The 26382-nt window shown below is 41.2% G+C and overlaps 1 protein-coding gene across 1 annotated transcript; it reads right to left on the bottom strand.

Moving 5' to 3' along the window:
* Positions 1-452: 452 nt before the first annotated feature.
* PLCXD3 (phosphatidylinositol-specific phospholipase C, X domain containing 3) lies at positions 453-26109 on the bottom strand (the record flags this gene model as incomplete). The annotated part of the gene is made up of 2 exons (XM_009874644.1): positions 453-645; positions 25401-26109. Coding segments are annotated over 2 exons (866 nt in total), but the record flags the coding sequence as incomplete, so codon positions are not given.
* Between the last annotated feature and the right edge of the window lie 273 nt (positions 26110-26382).

The following is a 26382-nucleotide window of genomic DNA, read 5'->3' as shown; positions in this document are numbered from 1 at the left end:
CTTCACAAAGGCATTTAAACCAGTAGCTCACTGATAAATAGGATCAGTTAAACTACCTAACAGATGAAGTGTAGTTGCTTGAAAGTCTTGGGACAGATATACTGTCCTCAGCATCCCAGTGTAATGCTCACAGCATTGGGAATCCTGCAGGCAGAGGGCAATATGCATCCCATTTTTCTGAAAGCAGCACTTGGCACTGTTCATAACCATAGAAGACACATGACTCGCATTTGGTACCTCATGGAAAACATGTAAATGGCCTTCTTTTATCAAACACTGTAAACATGTTTAGTTTCGCTCTTCACAGGAAACACAAATGTAAAAAATTATCATAACTGACTAAAACATTTCCCCTACGCCCACCCACTAAAGCCCTAAACACCTCAGTGTGTTATAGGAAGATTAGTGTTTTACAACATAATTCTTTTAAAATGCAATCTTCTTTTTTAATTTCTAAGTAATGCAACAACACACATATTATAGTGCTATCAAGTAGTGTCATCTTCACCTTCATCCAGGGCATAGTTGAGCTTTATGACTGTGCTGATAAAGTCACCAAGTTCTACAAAATCTGCAGTGATAATATTCACACCACTTTCTCCTGGTTTCTGCGTTCGGACCCACTGCATCATTGCAGGAAGAGCCCTGAGGAGAAAAGAGGAACAATAATTACTCATAAAGCAGCGAGACAAATGCATTGAGGCAGTACTTACCAACAGTGACACCCATTGGTCTTACTTGGTTTCTAAGGGAACCATGTGAGAAAGGACATAGGTTACTGCTCAGGCTTTTTGAAAACTCTTCTTTTTATAATTTCAGTTCTCTGTGGAAATAATATGTCAATTGCATTTCAACTTCTCAGTAGAAGAATTAAAGGAAGACCATTCAAGCTCACAGTAATTATTGATCTTGGTTAGGGGTAAAAGCACAGACCAGATACCTGTTTGATATCATCTGGCCATGTGACTCCATGGCAACCATTCATAGAAAAAGAAGTAACACGGAACTCAAGCCATTTGCAAAGTATGTTTGACACATCCAAGGAAATACTGAAGAATTTTGGGGAACACTGGAGCAACCATAATCTCTACAGTATAAGTACAGCATATACTTCCTTCTCAGTACTAATATTCTAGCCATGAATTACATTTACACATAAACCAGTGGTTAGTAACTGAACGGAAAAGTACCACAGTCATAATGACTTTTCTAAGATGCCACAGTTTCACTATGTCAGAGCCTTAGCACAGGAATACTGGGGTGTAAAACACGTCTGCCCAACTGGGTTTGTGAGTATAAAGAAATTTTTCTGACACCATGAAAAAATAAACTAATGATCACAAGAAATATCTGTGGGAAAATAAAGGGCTCTCCGGTTCTGCTGAAGAAGTCATAGAGCTGTTTCACTTAGTAAAGAGTGAGTCCAACCATTAACCTACCAATGCCAAGCAGCAAGACTCAGTTCTTAGAAGATCAAAGTTAATAGAGTTCCAAAAAAACAAGGTACAGATTTTTCAGAGAAAGGGTAATTGACTATTGGAACAAACTCCCGACGATGGTGACAAACTCTGCAGCACTTGAAGCCTTTAAGTCAAGCCTGGAAGTCATTCCAAAATATACACTCTTGGTCAGCCTCAAGCTGCTGAGTTAAATGAAAGAACCTACGGGCTGGGGAGGACCTCTGCAGTTTAGATCAACATTGTGTTCTCCCTTTGCTCTAAAATCGATAAACCTGTGATTCATCCTCAGCCAGCATGTTGTACAGCCTTTTTCACAGAAGCAAGGAACATGTAAAATGTTGGTCTGACAGAAATTTGAATCAAACTGAACATGCTGAACCTGAATCTGCTCACAAAAGCTTTTGGAAAACTGTTAACAGACACAGTTTGTTATTTGTCAGTGGCCACCAGAATCAGTCATTTCTTAAAACCATTTAGAATAGAAAAAAACCCAAGCAGTTATAATTAGCTCCCTCTATAATTTTACAGGTCAATGCACAACACTAAGATTTTGCTTCAGCAAAAGGTGTTTAATTCCACTGTAGGATCCATGTTTAAGCCCATTGATTCGATATGACTGAAGCATGTGTACATATACACATCATCTCATAAAACTGAACTTAAGCACTCTGCTATGTAAGAACCCAGACAACATTTATTATTTAATTTTATGTAACTCTGAAAAGCTGCACTGCATGGAACCGAATTAGGCACGGGTCAGGTGTTAAACATCCAGCAATGCCTATATTGTTTGAAAAGATCTGTGAGCAACCAGAACAGGACAGCTCTCAGCAGAACAGCATGGACCACCAAGGTGATAAAAGGAAGTCCAGAGCGGTTTAAAACTCCACTTCACATGCAAGATACACTGCTGAGCAGTGGACAAAGACACAAAGCTCAACTTCTAAGATGGCCTTTGTCTTTAATATCATCCTATGTAAGCTCAAAGAGTTTCAGGTTTAAAGGTGAACTGATTGATTGCAGGCAGGCACCGAATTTTTTCTTCTTTCCTTCTGCATAAGTTGATACCCTTGATATTTTACTCCCCCTTGAGGTGTAATTAACTTCTTCTGATGTCCTTTATTTGTTCTGAAGCTGCTTCTGATGTAATTCTGTCTTCAGACTATAGAGTTTGCTGTCTATACACTTAGCCATGTAGACTGAAATACTGTTTTCTTTTTCATACTGTGCTCTTATTAAGCCAGCCTTTAACAATAGTCATGCCTCCTTTTGATTTATGCTCTATATTAAACTCAGCTTGCCCTGCGTCTCCCATTAGGCTTGGTAGTTAAACGGGTTATCTATATTTTACTGACATTTCGCACAGGAGACATTTGCAAGACTCTTTACTCATATGCAAATTGTTAGATAAAGTCACAGAAATCTTTTCTTCACAAGACTAGAGAACATTCAAAGATAAGTCACAAAGTGAATCAGATTATCCAATAAAATGCTGATTTGCATAGCAAAGCCAAAGAACACAATTCTGTAACAAAAAATACCTGAACAAAAGATCCCGCTGACCTTAAAGATTGGATATAGGCTATGCAACTTGGCTTATGATAGAAATTCACAGGAAAAAACTTCATGCAGATGATCTTCCTCCCATAGCGCTACCTTGAAAGTGGATTACATCAGTGACTGTGAAAAACCATACATAGCTCAGTTTCAGTACAAATATCTCACTCACTCACAATAATTACTAGAATAAGCCTACTTTAACATTCCTTAGGGTGTCTTTGTGATAACAGCACAAACCTTATTCACCCTTCCTTGTAATTTCCAGTCTCTGCATGCTTCAAACTAGTAATTGTTCTCATTAAGGGTTTTAGTCAGAGGAACACAAACCATGCTGTGTGGCAGCCACCTACTTGACTGTGCTCACACAAACCCACTAGGTAACATGGTCTTTGTAGATATTCTTGCAATGTTGACAGGAGATGATTTGTGCACGAGCATATGCAAGCCTCTTAGCTTGCACACCTTTATAGCAGTTAGGCAGGTCCTGGGTCTCCTATGGGGGATGTTCATGTCTGTGCTTAAGGGTCTTGCTGAAGTTCTGGCACCAAAAGTGCAGATCCCAACCCTGCAAGGAATGAGGATAGACCAGCCGTGTGAGTACAGGCCACACTTGTAGCTACTCAAGGCTTGTAATCCCTGCTGTTACCCCACTAACTACAGTGGTATAGTCATATCGTGACTACACTCACAGCTTGATGGGGGTAGCGTAATGAGTTTTCCTAATAAAACACTCCCGTGCTGGTAAAACTGACAGCAATAACACTATTGAAACTGCAGGCAGGACAGGCTTTAGCCCTCCTGAGGGCAACCTCAGGTCTTCCAGCCCTCCTGTTCCTCAGCTGCCTCCACTGTAAATGATGCAGTGCAAGCTGGATGTCCTACTGGTCTCAGAGACATGTTGTGAGGTTTCAGCGACATGAATTAACGTTCAGAATGGCACACTAGATGAAAAGTCCTACATCAATATGCTACAAACGAAGACTCAGGCAGCTGGAAAGCTGACAGATGCAGGATACTGTCAGCCCTTAAACTTACTGAAGTCAGCTGCATTCCACAGCTGTGCATCCCAGCCCTCCTGGCCACAGTTCTTGGAAGGAATCACTTCCAACCCCCAAGGGCTGTGAAAGCCACCACCACTGAGACACAGAAGGGTGCTCAGAGCACTGGCACAGGCTGCCCAGGGAGGCTGCGGAGTCTCCTTCTCTGGAGACATTCAAAACCTGCCTGGACGCGTTCCTGTGTGACCTACTCTGGGTGATCCTGCTCTGGCAGGGGGGCTGGACTAGATGATCTTCTGAGGTCCCTTCCAATGCCTGACATTCTGTGATTCTGTGAAGGGTGCTGCTTGCCTTAGCCTAGAGCCAGGGAGGAGGGAAGGCATGTTCATCAGCAAAACCTGCACAGGGAGAAAGAGAGGAGTCTTTTCCTCTCACCCAACTACCTGAGGCACTGTTTTCAACCTGCTGCAGATTCACTGACCTGAGTTAGGGCTAGTGAGGCCAGCACAGCTCCGCTCCACAAATGAGCATCTGAAGTCGACTCCTTTTCCCATGTCCCTGGCAGGAAGGGAGGGCTAGCAGCACGAGCAGGGCAGGGAGGGGAAAGCCACAGGAGTAGTGGTACATTACCTGGGTTTGACTATGGATAGGGATTAGTAATCATGGTGAAAATTTTTCTGTACTGAAGAAATACAATAGAACCTATGATCTATTTGCACTGGCTGGGAACTAGATGGTACCAGACTGCTGCCCCTGATGTCCAGGAGGGCAAGAGAGCAGGGGTGTGAAAGCAGTATGACCAGACACTACATGGAAGGACCTCATGGGAAGGGCTGTGGTCAAGTCCCAGCCCACTGCTGCTGCAGCTCAGCACCAGGGGCACCTGCTGCCCACGCTGCCACCCACACTGCCCAGCAGCCTCTTGCTGGGGCTCCGGGACCTGCCAAAAAGTCTGCATGAGAAGGGGGAAAGCAAAGGAGACCTGTGCAGCAGGGACCTACCTTTGCTGGACAACGCAGTGTCACCCAGAGATATTTGATGTGGCGATATTTCTTCTGAGACCAAAGCTTTTATATGCAGGTGGCACCTCACTAGGTCAGTGAGAATTAGTAAGCTGATATCAAGTACGCAAACATGCCCTATATCACTGTTTCCAGCCTCTTTTTTCTGTTGAGGAGACATGTACTTTCTCAGAGAGCACTGCTACAGTGATTTTCATTTTCAACCCAATAAAATCTAAGCTCAGCTTTGAGTATTATTTTATTACCTCTATTTTCTCCATTCTGTTCGCTTGCTCATATGAACAGAAATGTGTGTAGATTTAAGTTTTTCACTTCTTTCAGAAACCATTTTGTGAGGCATTAAAGAACTCAGCTGAGAAACACTGTCCTGAACTACAAATCATTCATATCCCTTTTCAAAGCTATTGAATATTCAAGACTTGTTCTTTTTTTTTTTAATTTATCAGACATCTCAAGTAGACTCTAATGGTACTGAATTTTGTTTAAAAAATGATAATTAAACAGTCAAGTAGCTTCAGTCCAAGCAGCAAAACTGTGAGTCCTATTACAAGCTTTCAGAAGGAAAATATGACCTAACTAATTGCATTAAATTTTGCTTTAGAAAATTTGCTGTTATGCTATTTCAGATCAGATAGAGGAGTGGTTGCTTTTTTTTTTATTTAATGCCTGAGTCATCAAAGCCTGACAGCGTGACAGAAGACTAATGACAGCAGTGCTCTAAGACAGGACCTCCCATAGTGAAACAGACATTCCTCTCTGCAGAGCTTTTAAGAGAGAAGGAGGAAAAATAACTTCATAAACACAAAACAAAAGGGTTGTTCACTGTTTAATGAGAATTTGATCAATAAAGGCGGAGAACAGGTTTTCTCCTGGAGCTGCTACAACCTAATCTGGAGTAAGAAACTGGTATTATTTACAGAGTGCTATGCTGCCTAGCATTAAGTGCCCATTACCAGAAACACCACCAAGAACTGAAGCAGGTACATTTGCTCAGGGCAAACCAACATGTGGCATCTCTTCCCTCTCCAGCAAAGCACACACCTTGCCTTCCTGCAGCCTTTTGCACACAGGAGTGACCTTTCAAAGAAAACAGCACTCCTCTGCAGCAGAATGTATTCACAGGAGCCTGAATGTGAATCCCTACACTCTTTAACTCCCCCCACGCCAATCCAATTTTACCCACACTTGCAGCAACACTGATTAATTCTGGAGCCGTAATTCAGCATGCGCTGACTTTGGTTTTCAAGGATGCTGAGAATTCATAGCTCCAGAGGGAGCAGTGGATGTCTCGTGTGTCACTGAATCATAAAAATCATGATGGGAAAGAACCTTGAAAAGTCATTCAAGTTTATCCAGCCCATTCTGGGCAGGATCACGAAGATCACAATACAAACCGCTCCTGGCAAATATTCAATTAAATCAGTACTCAGAAGTCCCCAGTGATGGAGATGTCACAATATTCCTCTGCATTCAGAGCATCCCTCCATAAATATTTGTATACATCCTCATTAGCTTCAACTGGGGTACCCACAAATAGATGCTTCCAAAAATAATGGCATTCAAGTGGGCTGCTCAAGCCCACCATATCCTACTCTGCTCCACCTAAAAATTTATTGTTCATCAGTATCACAGAATCACAGAACATCCGGGGTTGGAAGGGACCTCAGAAGATCATCTAGTCCAGCCCCCCTGCCAGAGCAGGATCACCTACAGTAGGTCACACAAGAACGTGTCCAGGTGGGTTTTGAATGTCTCCAGAGAAGGAAACTCCACAATCTCCCTGGGCAGCCTGTGCCAGTGCTCTGAGCAACCAGTGAAAAAGTTTTTTGTAATGTTTTTGTGGAACCTCCTGTGTTCCAGCTTGTACACATTGCCCCTTGTCCTGTCACTGGACATCACTGAAAAGAGCCTGGCTCCGTCCTCCTGACACTGCCCCTTGACATATTTATAAACGTTAATGAGGTCACCCACAGAACCACAGAAAATAATCACAGTAAATTACAGAATCACAGTAAATGAGCTTCCTAGCAGAACACGGATCTTAGGTACCACTCCATAGTACATCATTCTACCATAATTCTCTCTGTGGCAAAACTAGTTTAAAAGGTCCTCTTCTTCTACATGCTAGCTGCTTGTTTCTGCTCTCTGATCAAAATTTACCATTCTCTCCATTGTGCTAATAAACCTGTAGAGACAAAATAAAAATCAGCACATGGAAATAGTCTTAATTAACAGAAACAAATTAGCCATTTTTGCCATCTCTGTGCCAAATAGCCCAGCTCATTGACAAGACTTGGTTTGTAACAGGATCTCCTGCCTTCTTGGACCTGACATAACCACGGAACATATGAACTGGAGAGAATATATGAACTGAAGCACAGAGATTTACATAAGCTTGGCATGAACAGACTGGGAAGCAGCTCCTTAGATTCGCATCTTTATCCCTGAGATACTCTCTAGGCTGCAGTAGTATGGCCAGACTGACTAGAACCAGAAAATTTGGGCACTGCTGGGTGGAATTTTGTTATTAATAGTCTCGAAGGTGCACAGGTAGGAATTCCTTGCCTGGATCCTGAATGGATATTGTATTGCTAATGAGCGTCATGCTGCAAGAACTACTACCTACATTAATATCTAATAGCCCTGAATGTATTTTTCTGAAGTGCTTATTTATAATTCAGTCATCTCCAATTGCTTTATACAGTTTGGAAGTGCATCTAATCAGGTGACACAGGATACTGTGCTGAGGTCAGATGAATATTTTAATGTAATTGATCACAGCACTGTACTCTGCAGGGTCACTGGGGCCAGATGTCTTCATTCTGCTATTGAGCTGTTGTTGGCTTTCTGGGTTTCATTTTTAAGGAGAGGAAGAAATGAGCTTAAATGGGCCTTTCCTGCTCTCCTTTCAAAGAACATTTCAGCTGAATTTATTGAACCTACACCTCTGTGCTTGTACAAAAACACAGTGGGACATTTAATAAAAGCCAATGGTGGTTCCATAAGTGGTTAATATCCAACATCCTATTTTTCCCTGATTCCATGTTTTCAGCGATTACACCCAGGGCATTGACTACCAGCATTAGGAATGCAGACAGCCAGGAAAGGACGCAGTAGATGCTGTAGTGTACAAGGTCTTATTAACGAGGCAACTCTGGTATTTTTGCCACTCTTTTGGCAAATGTAGTGGGGTAATGAAGTGGGCAATGCCAGAGCTAAAAGCTTGAACTGCTACCAAACAAAGTGAGGCATTTAGCTTTCGCACTGAGATTGAAGAAGACCTCGTAATACACATTATATATGCTAATATGGACAAATGCATGCCAGTCCAGGAATTAACAGGAAACCTACTCCCTGTCATGAGCATTCCTGTATTCAAAGGCTGGCTTTTCTCAGTGATCCAGCAGATTAAGTTAGACAAGCTCATCAACTGCTTTTCTAATCTGAACCTCTGCAAAGCATCTGACACTGTCTCGCACAACACCTTAAGTTGGAGAGACATGGATTTAATGGATGGACCACTCAGTGGATAAGAAATCGGTTGGATGGTTGCACTGAAAGAGTTGCAGTCAACGGCTCAATGTCCAAGTCGAGACCAGTGATGACTGGCAACCCTCAGGGATCGGTGCTGTTCTAACACCTTTGTTGGTGACAAGGAGCGTGGGATTGAGTGCACCCTCAGCAAGTTTGCTGATGACACCAAGGTGTGTGGTGCAGTGTGGTTGACATGCTGCAGGGAAGCGATGCCATCCAGAGGGACCTGGACAGGCTTGAGAGGTGGGCCTGTGCCAACCTCATGAAGCTGCACAAGGTCAAGTGTGAGGTTCTGTACATGAGCCAGGTCAATCCCAAGCACAAACAAAGGACAGACGGAAAATGGGTTGAGAAGTATTCCGGACTACTGGTTGACAAGAAGTTCAGTATGTCCTATCAATGTGCTTTGGCACCCCAGAAAGGCAACTGTATCCTGGGCTGCATCAAAAAACCCACGACCATCAGGTTGAAGGATGTGATTCTGCCCCTCTACTCTGCTCTGGTGAGATCTCACCTGCAGTACTATGTTCAGCTCTGGAATCCTCAGCACAGGAAAGACATGGAACTACTAGAGTGGGTCCAGAGGAAGGCCATGAAAATGACGAGGGGGAAGAAGTATCTCACCTGTGAGAACAGGCTGAGAGAGTTGGAGTTGTTTAGTCTGGAGAAGAGAAGGCTCCAGGGAGACCTTACAGCGGCCTTCCAGTACCTGAAGGGGGCTACAGGAAAGATGGGGAGGACCCTTTTATCAGGGAGTGTAGTGACAGATACAACAAGTTGCCCAGGGAAGTTGTGCAAGTCCCCCTCCCCAGAAGGGTTCAAGGCCAGGCTGGATGGGCCTTTGATTAACCTGGTCTAGTGGGAGGTGTCCCTGCCCATAGCAGGAGGGTTGGAACTAGATGTCTTTAAGAACTCTCCCAACACAACCCATTCTATGATTCTATGATAATCAGTTATCTTTTTGGAGATTACTAGGGGAGAAACATCTCCCATTTTCATAACAGCGGTGCAAGTCTTAAACTATGAAAATGGAGGGGAATGGAGAGATCTGAATGCTGCTTGAACATCATTCCTTTTCAACCTTTTGTGGTCCAAACAGAGATAAGCCTGATTCCTGAAAGCATGGACTCCGGAAATAGGAACTGAAACTTATTCCACTGCCTATAAAATGGAGAAAACCTCTGTGCTATGTGAAAAAACATCTGTAACACATCAAGGGAACAGCTACATGTTTGGGGCTTTATCCTCATCTTCTAGCTGTTTAGAAAAAAGAATTATGATTTATTCATACACTCATTACACTTGAATCACTGTATTAAACCATTCAAATCGAGTGTTAGAGCTGACTGCAGAGCGGGAACTGCTTTTTCACAGGTGTATGTTGTAGTCAGCACTAGACAATTTGTGGTCAAGGTTTCCTCCACCAGACTCAGCCAAGGGTTTCATTTTCTCCAATGGTTGCCACTAAATGGCACTCGGGACCTCTCAAAAAGCTTTTTTGGTAGGGCGACTCCAGCTGCCCTGACAGAGCTGCCCTGCTACACCACAGCTCCCAGTTTCACTTGCTGCCCATGGCTCAGCCTTTTGTTACAAAACTACCTCTTGAGCATTTAAAATTTCAATGATGTAAGAAAGGAGAGATCAAAAGGCTACGAATAAAAGCAAAAACAAAACTGAAAACAAAAGGTCGTGTATGGAGGAAATACTCTGAAATTTCACATGGAGAGCAACGAAATGGGTTATTCCATAGCAAACAACAAGAGGTTATTTTTAGCAGTGTTTAGCCCTGCCCAGATATTTGCAACACAGATGAATTAACAAAGCAATTCTGAAAAATCTCATTTTCAAGTAACTGGAAACATTAGTAAAAATGTATGTGTTGTACTGGGGAAAGCAGAGCAGCTATGTGAATGCAGAGTTTAAGAAACTTCTATTTGCCAGCACTATCACTCCACTGTAGTGCCTGTAACAGAATTTCACACGTTGTTGCACAGTTTCCACTGAAACAGATACCACAATAAATCTAAATTATTTAATTAAATAGTTAAAATCTACAGGGTTTTTTAGTCTAATAACACAGCCTGCAAAATTAACATTTTCTTCCTGCAGATGCTTTGACATTAAACTAAATCTCACCTGTATTTGAACCCTTTGCAGAGCAAAGCAATTTCCATACTCTTTCATATAAACATCTCTAAATGGTACTCATTTTTCTGTTCCGCCAAGTGGAGATATAAAGTCAGTGTGTAATGGCAGAGAATAGACAACTAAACTATACAGAAGTGCACACAGCTGTTTGCCATAGTACTTTGCTCAGTATATTTCACAATACACTACTCAGACAGATACACTGTAGAATAATTCATATTAAATGTAATGTTGAAAAATCAGAGAAAGGTGAAGAAAAGAGATGGGCCTTACAGCATGCCCAGGAATTTAACACCTTCTGATTCTTCAGAGAAGGTGGAAATCTGCTTCCTTTGCAAAACATTAGCAAGTACGTGACAATGAAGCAAGCCACCCAACAAAGTTCAAATGGATAATTATGATGAAAATAATTTCAAAAAAGGCACAAGGAAATAGCTGTTATCCACCACTGCTGCTATCCAGACAGCAAGAAGAAGCAGAGAATATGGTAAGAGCTTCAGGCTGCACATGCAGGTAACAAAACCTGGGCATAGTTACAGCTCTGATTTGAATGATGATATGCTTAGAATAAGTCAGGAAATGAGAAGGTGGGGGAAAAAGTTATATGTGAACATAGAGTTTTTCAGTTAATTAAAAAAATGAAACCTAGTTAATGTTCAACATAGCCAATTAAACAATCTCTTTTTACTGTTTGGTCTTTGAAAATGTAAATAATTTTCAGGTGTCATTTAAAAATAAAATTATTTTGAAAGTGTCAAAACATTTCAATATTTCTAAAGCATTAAGTTAGCAAATATCAGGATGAATTTTTCCTACACATTTGCCTCAAATACAGTTAGTCATCAGATTGACCCAGTTTCACAAATAGTATCAGTGGTGCTCACAAATCTGTTTTTCCCACAAATTTCTGTTTAGCATGGAAATTCCTCCCTGCTGTACCTCTCTCCATTTGAGGCACCACCTCTTCTTCCTGCTGCTGTTGTCTTTGATTATATTAGCAGCTGTCTTTTTGCATAGACTATACTTCTGCCACTGCTTTCTCCAGCAAACCTTCACAAGCAAAGCCCATTTTATCATTTCCCTTGCAAGGCATGCATCAAATAGATACAGAGCACCAAGGATCCTTGTTACACTGCTGTTGTTGATGCCCAACATCCCAGCCCGGTGCCTGGACCACAGGCTACGGGGGACCGGAGTCATCACACACCCACTAGCTCCTGCACTACCACTACTTCAACTCACCAGAGAGGAGAATAAGCTGCTTATTATCATTTGTACATTTTCTGGCTTCCAGCTCTGGCCTCACACTACTAAACCGGCTTTGTTAATCAGCCGGATCCCAGAGGCAATATCCTCCTAAATAGCATCCTGGGCATTGCTGTGAATCATTTACCAGGAACATCTTTCCCTGAGCTATTCCTCATTCCTTCCTCTTGCTTTCCTCACAACTCAGCATTAATAAGCCCAAAGCATTCATATGACAAGCCCTATACTACACCAATTATAATTATGCCAAATACAGTACCCAGGAGGTATTACAGAACAGCCACTGCTCTTTCACAGTAAGAAATGTTTGTTCTGGCTACAACTGTGGTGACCGACTCACCAGTTTATGTTCTTGCCAAGGTGGTCCCAGGTCAGGAGGATTAGTCCCCCTAACAGACTTCTACGACTTCTCAATACCCACTGGGGCTATGAACGAACATTGTGAGAGTGCCCACTTACCCTTCCCACACGCTCCTGCTTCTCCGGGGTTCCTGTGAGCAGCCTGGCAGTGAGAGGAATGCTGCGTCCTGCTGTCCTGTCCTCCCATCTCCAGTGGCAAAGCAAGTGGCATGGACAAGACTGTGCACCGCTGCCTTTGAAAAGCCGTGCTAGCAGCTATGATGTTTTCCTGTGGAAGGGAGACTGTGGAAGGGGGACCTGCTAACGAGCTCAGTTTCTCTTTCAAAAGCTGATAGAGCTCATCTTAAAAGCAGTCAGCTTTCTCGCTCCTGCTTTGCCAGCTGCAAGGCTGTTGGAAAATTTTAACGTCCAGATGGCAAGGAGCCCTACTCTCACTTGCAGCCTAAATTTATTCAGTCAGAGTGTAACGGTTACTCTTGTGAGAACACCAGCCTTTAGCCTAAACTGTTCTTTTCCCTCCCTGGTATTCATCCCTCTGTGATATTTAAAGACAGTAATCACATGGCCTCTCAGGTTTCATTGTCCTAGGACAAACAAGACAAGCTCTCTCAATGTCTTCAGCAATTCATTCCCTGATTATCGTAGTTGGTAGTCTCTCTCTGCATCTGTGTCAATTTTAATCTACTCCCCAGAACATGGATGATCAGAATTGCACAGGATATCCAAAGAGATAGATATTCTACCTGCACGTTGGGCAGTAAAGTCACCACCTTCCTGCGCATGCTGGAAATGCCCCACTGTGTATCAAGAGGATACCACTCTTCTTCACAGATGCTTCCCACTGAGGGCTCAGCTTTAGCCAGCCATGGGTGACACTCCAGCATCTGTCTCGCCTGGCTTCCCAAGCTGACAAGAATCCACCTTACCACAGCACGCTCCCATTGTTATGACCTTGCATTTTATGTCACCAAATTCCAACTCATTTCTAAATACTACAGGCATCCAGTTCTTGCTCTATGTTACCCCTCAGCTGCCCTCTCTTACTCTTACTTTGCGTTATCAGAAAACTCCACTGGTAGTCTCCTACAGTGGAATCCAAGGACCTTCATGGAAATATTAAAGACGATTAGGCTCTTCGAGGACTGCTACCATTACCTTCTCTTCTGTCTGGTACTTCCAACCAGTCCCAACTCTACTTCTGATTCCCAAATGTCATTTCAGATGATAATACTCTACTTAACACTTTACCAGCTGTACTACTGAAATCCCAAAATTTTTCTGTAAAATTTCCATAGAATTAGTTACAGAAAGAAATTAAGATTGTTTGACACTATTCACCTTTGGCAAAACCTTATCAGCATTTATCCTACTTTCCATTAACCTCTGCACCTTTAATTATCACTTCCTCCCAGTTAAGCTCTTCAGTCTCACCTTCTCCTGAAACCTTAGTGGGGGGCTCAGATCATTCTCCTGCCATTTTTAGGTAAGGAATTATGTTTGCTGCTTTCCACTTTAAATTACCGTTTTCACAGGTCTGCTTTACTGTCTGCAATGTTTATGCTAGTCCTTCAGCAACTCTGCTATAGACATTAGAAAGATGGGACTACTCTCCGCTTGAATGTCACTTCTTGCAGCTTTTACATAACATCTGCTCCAGCTATATTGGAAGTAGCAAAGAAGGCTCCAGGAGGAATCCTGACAATTCAAACACTGGGTAAAAAACTAACTTCCAAGCTCCACAATGAATATAGCAGAACTTAACATTACAATAAGCAGGATTAATAAGTTATTTTAACAAATTCACAAGGGCCTAGTATAAGTTAACAGTAGTACAGTTCACTTACTGCATTGTGCAAAGGAATCCACTGGAAGGGATAAAATCTACTTATTTCTCTCTGGTGGATATTTCTGCTGACCTTTGAGCTACCTTTTTTAACATTCATTACCGGCAGATTTTGAAATCAAATGTTAATTGTAATCTTTTCTTGTAACTCAGCCTTACAGTCAACAGCCTTGACATGTCTAGCTGATGCAATCAGCGGCAACATAACATGGCGGACAGCAAAATTCAACTCATTCATAAAGCTTCCACATAGCATAGTCACAAATTACTAACTCTAGACCACATCTACGACCATGCTGTCTGCTCTGACTTCAAATCATTTTAAGTTTTAAAGAGGGAAATTGGGCCATTTCAGGTTTAGCCAAAATAATTAGGTTGAACTTTCTTAGAGAAAAATAAAAACAGGTCTGACTTATTTTTCATGGACAGAAGTAAAAGTCCTCAAGATGTGCCATCATATTACTTAGATAGTAGTGCCTCCCTGAGGAACTCTGTCCTACTAGTTTTATTACAATGCACACCAGGTGAGTTATTGTTGTTAAAAATATTGTTACTTTGCTTGGCTAGTAGAATTCACCCTATAGCTAAGGAATAAAACTGTAATTTCCAATAGTTACTAAAAAAAAAAGGACAGTAGGAGTGAGCAAAAAAGTACCATATTGTCTGCAGACTGTCACTTAATCAACATTGATATCAAGGGGCAAGTAAAGGCAGGGTACTTCAGTGCTAGACATTCACTGTGGTATTAAATAGATCTGGCCCGAAATCAGGAACTGCTGTTCTGTGAGGAACTCTAGCATTTCAAAATCTGATTTTGTTCTGAAACAGAAAGCAAATACAAAATGTTGGCCTCTCCCATCAAATAAAGTTCAAGACCTACTTTTGAATATTAAAAATGAAAAGCTGTGAATATTGAAACAGCATTAAATATTGCAATTAACACTGTAACATAAATATGAAGACGAGACAGAATTAATAGAAGCACAAAGTTGAAATGTTTTGACTTAAACTATTCTACTAAAATAGACTTCTGCCTGGAGAAAAACACTGAAAAATGCATTCCTAAAGAAAAAAAAAAAAGTAGACTTTAAGGTACCTGCAGTTTTCAATAAAAAGCAGCACCAGTAGGAAAAAGAACAAATGTTTTTGTAATCACTAGGTTGAAACAATTCACATAAACATACACTTGCTGCCACATCTAATCAAACAAAGAACTGTAGATCAAACCCTTAAAAAAGAAAATAAAATATTAACTAATATACCACTGATGTGATTTCAAATTAGCTTAAAAAATTAAAATGTTTTGATGATTTGGAGAGCTCTTACTTGTTCTGATCAGCATTTGAAATATGGAGACATTGTGAGAAATTTATGTTTCCAGTAATACTGGAAACTTCTGAATTGATCTCATCTTTTATTTAATAAGAACTTTAAAGGACCTTTAAAGTTAATCTAGCCCTGCAATCAGCAGAGGCATCTTCAACTAGATCAGGTTGCTCAGAGCACCGTCCAGTCTAGCTTTGAATGTTTTCCAGGGATGGGGCATCCACCCTCTCTCTGGGCAACCTGTGAAGTGTTTCACCAACCTCATTGTAAAAAATGTCTTCCTTAGAAATGTTTTATTAGGACCTGCACCATCTACCATTATACTGTCCAAGTCCAGGTTGCTTCTGCCTTAAATAAAACCTCTAAGAGGTCCTTTCGTGGTGTTTCACCTTAATTTAGCCGGAGGGAATTTGGAAACCTCCACAGCGCCTGGGTTTGCTCAGTCCGGGTTGTAACAGCAATTGCCTCAGCCAATTCCCTCAGGAACTGGGATGCATCTCTGGGATGCATCTTTTCAGGTTCCATAGAGTTATGTACATTCAGGTTCTTCAGATGGTCTCAAACCTCATCTTCTCTTACTCCCTTGCCCTCATGTTGCAGTCCATCCATGCAATAGATGTGGGAAGAGAGGCTGCCAAGAGAGGTGATTCCCTCCTCCTCCACTGTGATGTGGAGTTATTCTTGACCACTCTACTCTACTGACACAAGGAAAGGCACATCAGCCATGCACTGAGTGTGAGAGTCTCTGTGGCAACTCACGCTCCTCTTGTGGGATACAAAGGTGCGCATTCACCATAGAGCTGCTGCAGTCCCCTTTCTCCTACAGACCTCTAACCCAAGATGCTGACGGTGGTCGGCCTCAACTGAGTGTCTGCCTCACATGAAGCATCAAATACCAGCCAGAGAGACCTTGCACACACCTCCATCCAGTGCTGACTCATGGGGAGATCTGCTAGACAGCACAGCTTCTGTCCATGGGACCCAGTGCACTGGTATATTGTATATATGGGACATGCTATTTAAGAGATGACAAAACTTCACAAGCATAGGCCTGGATAAAAATATATGCCTGAATATCAGAAGATATGTACCCTGAGAAAAGCTGCACAGCCAGTGTGGTCAATGCTGGCTGTAGGCAGAAAAGAAGCCCAGAACATTATTCAGGCGGAATTACAGTAATTGAGCCCTGTGCTCAGTACATCCAATGCATTATTTCCAGTTACTGGAGAATAAAGAAAAGTCCTACCTGAGCTGGAAAATATTTTTGAACCAACAGCCCACCTATAAGTCTCATGAGAAATTGCTTAGAAATAAAAACCCCAGATGTTCATCATATGGATTGCTACTTCCACAAATGTTCCTCAGACTGCAGAGCTCAAAGGAGGGAGCTTTCCACCAAGAGAAACCATTCAGTTGGATTTTTGTCTCTCCTGCTCTAGCATAGCCAGACAGTAATACCACTGAAATGTTGTCTGATGGAGAGACGAAATCAGCAGCAAATGCCACGACGTGGGACAGATCATTACCGGCCAAATGCTCTCCAAGCTGAGATTAGCAACAGTGCCCAGTGTGAGAGCAAGACAAGGGCACGGCTCTCGTTTCCAGTGCCACAGCGGCGAACTTACTCACCCCTCTTGGCTGAGCCCCATCCTTTACCTTCTGCAGGAGGATGCTTAACAGATGGACCAAACCAGGGCCAGACACTCTCCATGCCACATGCTCACACCCTTCAGAGGAATACCGCGAGTCGTAGACAATACACAAGTACCTTGATGGCCTTCCAGCAATAAGCTTCAGGACCACATGCCTAGCAACCAATGACGGCCTGAAACAGTATCTCTGGGTATGAAACAACTTTCCTAATTCCTCCCAGTGGCAACTTTAAAGGCTGATGGTAATGCTCTGGTTTCAGATTTAGTTAATTTTAATTGTACAAATCCTAGCCATCACTGCGCATAAAGCCGAAGTAGAAATGAAACTTGCTGGGCTCCCTGCTTGCAGCAGCCCAGAGGAAGAAATGAAAAAAAAAAAGCAAAAAGAGAGTACGTAGGAGGAGAGAGCTGGTGAAAGGCTGTCACGAGCCCTGCGCAGCACTCAGCTCAGCTGAGACAGCAGGGAAGGATCGTGAGGAATTGAGTCCTCACTGTTTTGTCGTTGTCCTCAATCAAAAAGCAGGCAACAGAGGGGTGGCCCCTTTGTTGTTTTCCTCTGATAAGCAACAAAACTGAGGCGAATTATAACAAACTTCGGTCTTAGAAAAACCTGTGCACGGGGAGGAAGATTTCCTTGCAATATTCCTCCGAACCCCAGGAAACAAGGCTGTGAATGCACTGGCTTAAAATGATCCCTTCCCAGATACTCAAGCAATGTGGCACAATACCACATCTGTAGGAATTCTTTGGGTTATGGCATTGCCTCAGAGTTGTAATCTGAATGAGTCTCACTGGGAAATGCAAGAAGACAGTTTCAGACTTCAGATTACACGAATCCAAGCAGGAAGGGAATAAAGGTCCATGGCTGTCCCCTTTCACTGTCCAGCAGCAAAAGTAAGGAGCCCATCACCCATGATCTGATTTCATTCTTAACTTACTACACAACTGCTTGCACCATAAGCACTATGGTGCTGTTTGAAAGATTAAGTTAGTAATGTTTCAGTATCCTACCATTAAACCAATGATAGTAAGGATCCTCTTTTGTGCTAGAGCTCAGAAAACAAAAATTTTTCAGTGGGAAAGTGCCTGCATCTCACCATGTCTTCTACCCTACTCTAACCACTCTTTCTCCCTCACATCTTAATACTATTTCATTATATAATACATTCTGGATGACAGTTGCTTAGTTACAAAAACTCTCAGAACAACAGCTACAATACTAAAATCTTGCCAACGGTCAAATCCCATTGAATTCCATTCAGTGTCTTAAAGACATGATTTTTATTATTTTTCATAGTGTCTGAGATAAATACTGAAAGACATTTTACTATAACGGGCTGCCCTCTGTTGAAGCCACTGTACAGCCTGGGACAATACATGCAATGCTATTAGTATAATCAGAGACAAAGTCTCGTTGTAATCTCTGACTACATGAAGTTCACATCTCAGCCTTCACCGCCCTCCCCCCCCCCCCCCCCAAAAAAAAATCAATCCTGGGAGAAAATAGAGCTATGAAACTTTTGCCTAGGAGCAAAGCTGAAGAGAAAAGATTGATAAAATGAGGTTAAACATTTCCAGTATTTAAGAATAAAAGAAATAAAAATAAGCTTTATACTAGATCAAACCAACATTTTCATGAGCTGTTTTCCACTACCCCTGTTCCAGCTGTTTCTTTTGCACAAATGTGGCACTAGGGTTCCAGGATCCCTCAGTGCTTCCTTTACATGCTTTGCCCCACCATCACTTTAGCTATAGCCTCCATGCCTAACTGCTCATTCAATCTACAAAGGCTACTCGTTTGTAAGCATTTCAGAAAATTCAGACTTGGTGTACCTTCTGACAAAGGATCCCAGGGGCTTTCTGTAGTTAAGGCTTCCTTAGCCTACCATCCAAATGGAGATAGCCACTGCAGAAGTTGGGGATATGTAGGTGACTTCTCTAGAGAGAAGTGTGGATGCATTCTCTCTAGACTACAACTAAAATCCCTCCTAAGTCTTTGGAGACGCTGAGAATCACCCAAACCCATCAGAAATGACACAATAGACTTTCATATGCAACAGAGTTTTAAGAGCTGACAACGATTTTTTTTTTTTATTACGATTTCCATACACATCCACATACACTCCAGGACCATGGATCAGCCACAGGAAATAAAAAAAATCAAACTTCCAAATTTACAGTGACTACATGCTAGTTAGTCCAGAACTGACCACTTCTCTGCTTAAAAATTGACAAGGATGTGCCTATAGATCTACTTACTCATATAGTCTTGTAGTCAAGGGTTTGCAGCATGCAGGTGCTAACACAACATAAAGACACGGGTATTGTCCTGTCCGCTGAGTTTGTATTTGCTTGAATTTGCATTACATGTTTTAGTATTACAGAAAAATCATTACAAGCTTGAAAGCCACCTTGTGAATAAATCTGGAAGGGCTTGTTTGTGTAAATCTCTGTGCTCATTTTGTACCTTACAAATGAAGATGAGAAGGACCAATCCATCAAGGAGCTGTTCCACTCACAATGAGTTCAAAGACCCAGGCTCAGCATCAGCAAATGAACTTCCCCTAGGGTAATACTTGTTAGCATCTATTAGCTGTAGAGTTTCACAGAATCACAGCCCTAGTTCTCTCCTTAGTGATCTAAGTAATATCAGAAAGATCAAAGAAAACTCAACTGACTTAATGATCCATTTGCAGTTTCACTACAGCAGCTGTGCAGATTGAAGCACAAAATCTCCAGGACAAGTAGATGTTAGTGACAGCTTACAGCAGCAGTGCTTAGGGAATGAACATTTCTTTCTCCTGATGAAAAACACTTGCTGCTTTCTGTAATACACAGGGTCAGATTGTGCTCAGAAAGCGATGATGGGATCACATAAAATATCTCTACAAACAGTCACACAGCATATACTGTAATTGCAAGCACGTGGTTTGGTAGAAACAAAATTATAGATGTTGCAAGCAGGCTAAACAGAGGAAAAGACTGAGAGACAACCCCACCTCCCATAAGAAAGCACTAAGCCAACTACTCCAAACAAACACCCCAAAGCTAAGCTACCAATAACGCTGGTGGTCACAGAGCTGGTGATCTCCACATCAACTTCCTTTCTGGACTAAATCACACAGGCAACTAACAGGTATGTAAATACATTCTTTGCCCTAACAAAGTTACTAAAAATGCTGTGCTCTTGTATTGTGTGGTTCAGGACCAAATCCATCAGACACAGTAACCCAGCACTTCCCAAGGGAACCCTATGCTAAAACCCTTGTGCAGACAGATGCTCTGATGACGAAAAGCCACTAAAACACCCTCCAGAAAAATCAGACCAAATACACATAGCCCATTCGGAATTTTACTGTGTGGGCCTGTTGAAGTGGCAGATAGATGCCTCAAATGAAACCAAGGTCTTCCTCTGCTGCTCTGTGTTCAAACACCGAAATTGCCTCTTGCATGGTAAGACTAGAAAAGTAATTACGGATAGTCTGTAGAAGAATAAAAATACTAAGGATTTCGCTGAATGGCCCAGTATTTTTGAATTCCCTTGTAGTATATCAGAATGATAGTTTGTGCATTCTGAGGTCAAAACCAACCAACTAAAAAGAACAAAAAGAATAGAAAAAAGAAAAAAGAAGGAAGAAGACAGTCACCTCCAAAGTCAAACACACTGAGGAACAAGCATGCTTGTACCATACACATTAGTGAGGGGCCAAGTCTACACTGGCCTCTCGTCACTTAAAGAACTCACACCATTGCTGCTATGGGGCTGCCTAAACCCGAAACAGCTCATCAGAGCTTACTGCTCTCCTGTAGCTCATAATAGAGACACATACCAAGGTTTCAGGCATGAAGGATGCCCAGACAGTTAGCAAAATACAGTTGCCACGGTTGCCATTTCTGTTGTTTTTCTTTTTGACATAAAATACTTCAACAATGGCATCGGTCAGTACCAAGTTCGGAGCAAAACATCATCAAATCCTACTCCTCCAGCAACATACAAACTTGAAAATTCAACTGGTTGAGATATGGCTTGGCATCCTGAGTAACCTGCTGAAAAAATCCCACTTCCTGCAACTTCAGGCATGATTTTTCATATAATAGCCACCTATTTGCTAGCTAAATCTGTCCCTGCTTAGCTTCTGACTGCACTGAAAGATGGTTTTTCTCTAGACAGCTTCTGTAGTGTACTTATCAACACTTTAATAGTATGGCTGCTTTGCCTCCACTTCAAACGTTCATTTTTATGCGCAGGATTTTTTTTATATATATTTTTTATTTGCTTTGGTTGCTAAGGAGGAAGCTTCAGCATGGTATGCAAGGACTTAATCGCATGTGAGCTACAGGAAACTTTATCTGTAGAGACTAATTTGTGAATCAAATGACAATCAGATGGATACATGTTTGTTCTCTATTTCGTGAAAGGTTTAAAAGTACTACAGGAATTTTTCATCCTCTGAAGGGTATCTATTCTTCCTTTTCTCTATTATCCAGCCTCAGAGATGACAAAGAGAATATCATGCTTGTCTCTAGTGTCAGAGATAAAGTTAGCAATTTCACTGCAAATCAGAAAACAAACTAAATTATTATGAACAGCTCTACACTCCTCCAAAGGTTATTTCACAACTGCCTTTCAGATGTAATAAAGGCAGCTGCCTCACTGTGAAGTTAATTCAATAAGCAGAAGGAACGTAATTCATTTGGTGCGTACTGTTTGCTAATCAAAGGGTATTTCTTGGCATCTAAACTGTGTGTGACAGAATGTTAAGCTTGAAAACATATTGTTAGTCCTCTAAGTTTTTCATCAAATCCAAGAAACATAATGTGCACATATGTGAGTGATTCTCCTCATTCAAGCAATGAATATGAATGCTATGTTATAAAGTTTTGTAATGCTGAGCTGTGGTCCTCGGAAAAGCTTATGAGAAATGGCTTTCCCCCTCTTCTATTTGTGCAAAATAGAAAGCTTTATAACCTCATAATTTTTCCTTCTTTCAAATTATTGTCCCACAGAGCATTATGCGATGCTATGATGACAGCAAAGCCTGTGAGCAAGCGTTATCAGCAAAAAACTGAGTCCTAGTGTATCTTCAACTGAATTCAGTCTTAGCAGCATGAAACAGGTTTTTTTGGTTTTGTTTTTCATCAAGGTTAGTGTGGGCTTCCCATCTTACATATTTATGCTGTGGGTAAGAGGTTGAAGAATAGCAGAACTTATCCTTCCAAAGTGTATCGCTTCAGGAGACTGCTATACTGCAGTTTGAACGTGTGGACTTTGTCATGACAAGCAGCCGTGACGAAAATCTATTAAACCAACAATCTTGGCTATGGAGGAATATTTCAGTGTACTTTTTCACAACGTGAGCTACAAAGCAGCAGAAAGAAGCATAGATTATTGCATGGTGTCTGCTTGCAGTTTTCCGAGTCTGACAGATGTTGCAACTAGGAGAAACCAGGTTTTCCCCTTAACCTGCCCACTGCTCTTCAAATCATAAATAATTTTATGACTAACAAGCAACTTCAGAGATCAAAACCAGGTACGTTTTACTGGATCCAAAAGGATCTGCACTTTGCTCCATTTTCAGAATTAAGCCAACATGTAAATGAAAATAGCCACTGTATATATAGGTTAGAAAGGAGACAACTATGGGTTTAATTTGAAAATGCAGAAGGAATATTTCTTAAATATGGTATTTAGGGGAGAATAAAATCTCACACAAGGATTAGTTGAAAAATTCAACATTATTCCACATTTGCATTCAGATGTCTCAAACTTCCATGTGAGGAAAAACCTAACACAAGTATGTTAAAAGAACTGCTGCCAAAAGCAAGATACTGCATTCTTAATGCAAAGTTCTTCACCAGCATTTACTAATAAGCAGAAAATTGTGTAAAATGTATAAATCTATGCAGCAACTGGCAAGAAAAGCATGTATGTTATCTACCTACACACAATAATGGGATTTCGTCTGTGTACTCATTCTGAAAAGGACAGATTAATCATTTTTACTAATAATTATGAAATGGTTCAAAGTAGGAAACATAGCACAGCTGGAAAATATGCCCCAGCTCTTTATTTAGTGCAGATTACATACTATTAAATTACATAAATTACTCTTAAATACAGCAAGATTGAAGAGAATTCTGTAAATTCTAGTAATTGTGCATCCTCTAATTGCTCATATATTTATTTTTTAACAGGATCATTATCAATTAAGGAGCAGTTCTGAGTATACTTGATGTTTACTTTTAGAGCAGTTAACTCAATAGACAAGCTCAGTTTCTCTGTAGATTAACACACATTCCAACCCTGTGTCTTTCTGCACTGTATTTTTGTAATAAAAATACAAATACAAATTCCAAATGAGATGTCACACTTGGAAAACTAAATACTAGCTTTGGAGATAATTGTAAAGGTCCATTTCTTTTGCAATGGTTAAAAGAGTTATGCAAAGAAGGAAAAAAGTATTTATGCAGCAGATGTGATTATACACTCGTGGCTCATGTGAAAAACCTGAGTTGCAATTTGGAAAAACAGCATTGCCAGGTATTCCAACCCAATTATTAACTGATATTTCAAGTGAGTTATAATATCAAAATTTCCTGCAGAGAAAGTCATACTAACAGTCCAAAGGCCCAAGTCAACCAGAGCTCAGCCAAACATACCCACAATCCATTTTAAGTTTTTATTTTTCCAAACAACTTCAAGGAAGTACACTATGCATGAGAGAAGAAGAAAAGTTTTTTAATGGCTATTTTATTGATACAGCAACTTTTAAGAAGAACCTGTTAGTTTCTTGATTGTGCTACTTCATGTTCTAAAGAACACTCAGAAAGATGTTTACCAGGGAAAACAAATCTCTGAACAAGGTGAATGCTTAACAGTAAAATTCATCAAGAAAGTGGTATCTCAGTACAGAGAATTGTAGTCTAGACTCAGCAGAAAGGGAGATCCCCAGTACAAAGGAGCCTATAAAAACAGATGTAGAGGATATACTAGAAGCTGCAAGTGCAGTCGCACAAGCACTTCTGAATCATATTTCACTGCTTATAAAACTGTCTGTGTCGGTGTTTCACCATTTCAGGTAAAGTTTTTCCCTGTGTTTTCAAGTTAACGGTTGCTTGGGAAAGCTGCCATAAAAAATGGCCCAATCTTTCTCAAAAATGAGGCATGTTTTCTTTGCAGGTTCCAGTGTCACAGGTGCTGCATCATTCATCTCATAGAAGGGGACAGTGTTCCCAACAGACCTTCCTGGCAGAGGCACAGCCATGCAGAAAGCAGAACATTATCAGGCCATTGATCCCCATTATAAATTTTCCACACTCTGCAATCCTTCCTTTTTTTTTTTTTTCCATTTTTTGGGGTCTTTTTTCCTTTCTTTTTTCCTTTCTTTTTTTGGTTCTTTTGATTTTTTTTTAGAGGGGAAAAAATAGCTCATGTCTTGGCACGAAATTTCAGGTTTCCTACCAAGTTTTCAAGAACACAGTCACACATACATGCCTTTAAACAGAAAATGAGCCATGATTTATCAAAGTCAGAATGGTATAAATAATGCATGTCTTATACAGAAGGCTTTTTTTTTTTGTAATGTAACAATTAATGGCCTAACAACGCAGTATTCCATGTACAGAATCTCACAATGGTCTACAATCTCTTTCCTGTATGAATAACGAAGGCCTGTTAGGTCCTGATATCCTTGACATAATGTGTGATAGTATGTAGAGAGAAAGGACATGCATCTTTAAGGTGTGTAAAGGTAGTTAAGGATGTGAATTCTGCAGCATCAGGATTTGCTGATGAGCTAAAATTAAATAATTATTCACCAATACCTGAAGCTTGATGCACAAATGAAAACTTAAACGCTCTAAAGCATTGACTTAATTTTGTCCACATCTAGTAAGGAAATCTGAGGTAAGGCATCTAGTGTTTATGGAAGGAAACTACATCTGAAAAACTAAACAAATGGAAAAACCTGCACTCAAAGAAGAAAAATATAAGGCTAAGCCAATCCTGTAGATGTCATTAGGCTTTAGTGCCAGATTTTCTTTCAAGATGCAAAAGCTTCTCTCTCAGCGTATTTCTCTTTAAATATTTTAGGATTACGCTCAAGTTCTGACTAACCCACAGTAGTATGGAAGAACCACATCTGCTGCAGTTTCTTTAAAAAGGATTAGAAAAGCAGCATTACCAACATACACATTCAGCACAGTCAGCACATTACCTGCCAGAGACTTACCTTTCTGTGATCGTTTCTCTGAGACCACTGGCAACCCCTTTCACCACCGTGCTAGCCTTTGGTGTCAGCACTACTTGAGATATAAAAAAGGAGCCTTTCTTTCTCCTTTCAGTGATTGATGCCTGGAGGAATTGAATCAGTTTTTCCGGATCTGTTGTGTTTGCCCAGGGAGCTGGCATCATCTGGCCTGGCCAAAGAAATGGTACCTCAAGAGCCACTGGACTGTGGTAGAACACCAGCACTTGGTGTTCCTTTTCCCACAGGTACTGGAGGCTGACTTCATGGGCAAATATAGCAGGACACATTTTGTTTCCGTATGTGTCTTTGAGCATTTGGACAAGCTTTTCATGATGGTATTTCTGCATCCCATAGAAGTGATTGAAGTCCAAGAAGACCACTTCTTTTGGGTGGTCAGCAAGAAATGCATTGATCTCTTCCAGACCCTCCTTGACTTTGGCACTGAATAAACCATGGGCAAAGTAGAGTTCATTGTCTGGATCTCTGGGCTTGGTGGAAATTCTAAGATCAAAATATCGTATACCTGCCCCCAGCTGGCTGGTGAAGTTCATGGTCTGTGTAGCCAACCACTTCCTCATCAGCTTTTTCGCCACAGTCCCAAAAACAGACACAAAGTTCTGGACCGTCTCTGGCTGTTCAGGCCCAACTGGAGAGGCTTCATCGATGTAGAAGCTAAATGAGTCATGAGACCCTAAAAACACAACAGAGGAAAACAATTAATATTGTATTCATATATTAAAAGTCATTAGTGATTCTTTCTTAATAATTTCTGACATGTACCAACACCAACGGACTCCTCCCATGTCCTTTTTCTCAATACACTACATTTGTCTGGCAGCGTTTACCCGATCACAGGAACTTGAAGGAAAGGCGGTGCCTGTTTCACTGTTTTTCTAAGCACTCCCTTACTCTCTTCCAGTTTTTTCTTATGCCGTTAAAGATCACTGAATTCAGCAGGCTCTGA

Source organism: Apaloderma vittatum, unplaced genomic scaffold (assembly GCF_000703405.1).
Source record: "Apaloderma vittatum isolate BGI_N311 unplaced genomic scaffold, ASM70340v1 scaffold4058, whole genome shotgun sequence".
NCBI classification, from domain to species: domain Eukaryota; kingdom Metazoa; phylum Chordata; class Aves; order Trogoniformes; family Trogonidae; genus Apaloderma; species Apaloderma vittatum.
Note: the sequence above shows the minus strand (reverse complement) of the source record. Positions and strands in the feature narration are given on the sequence as shown.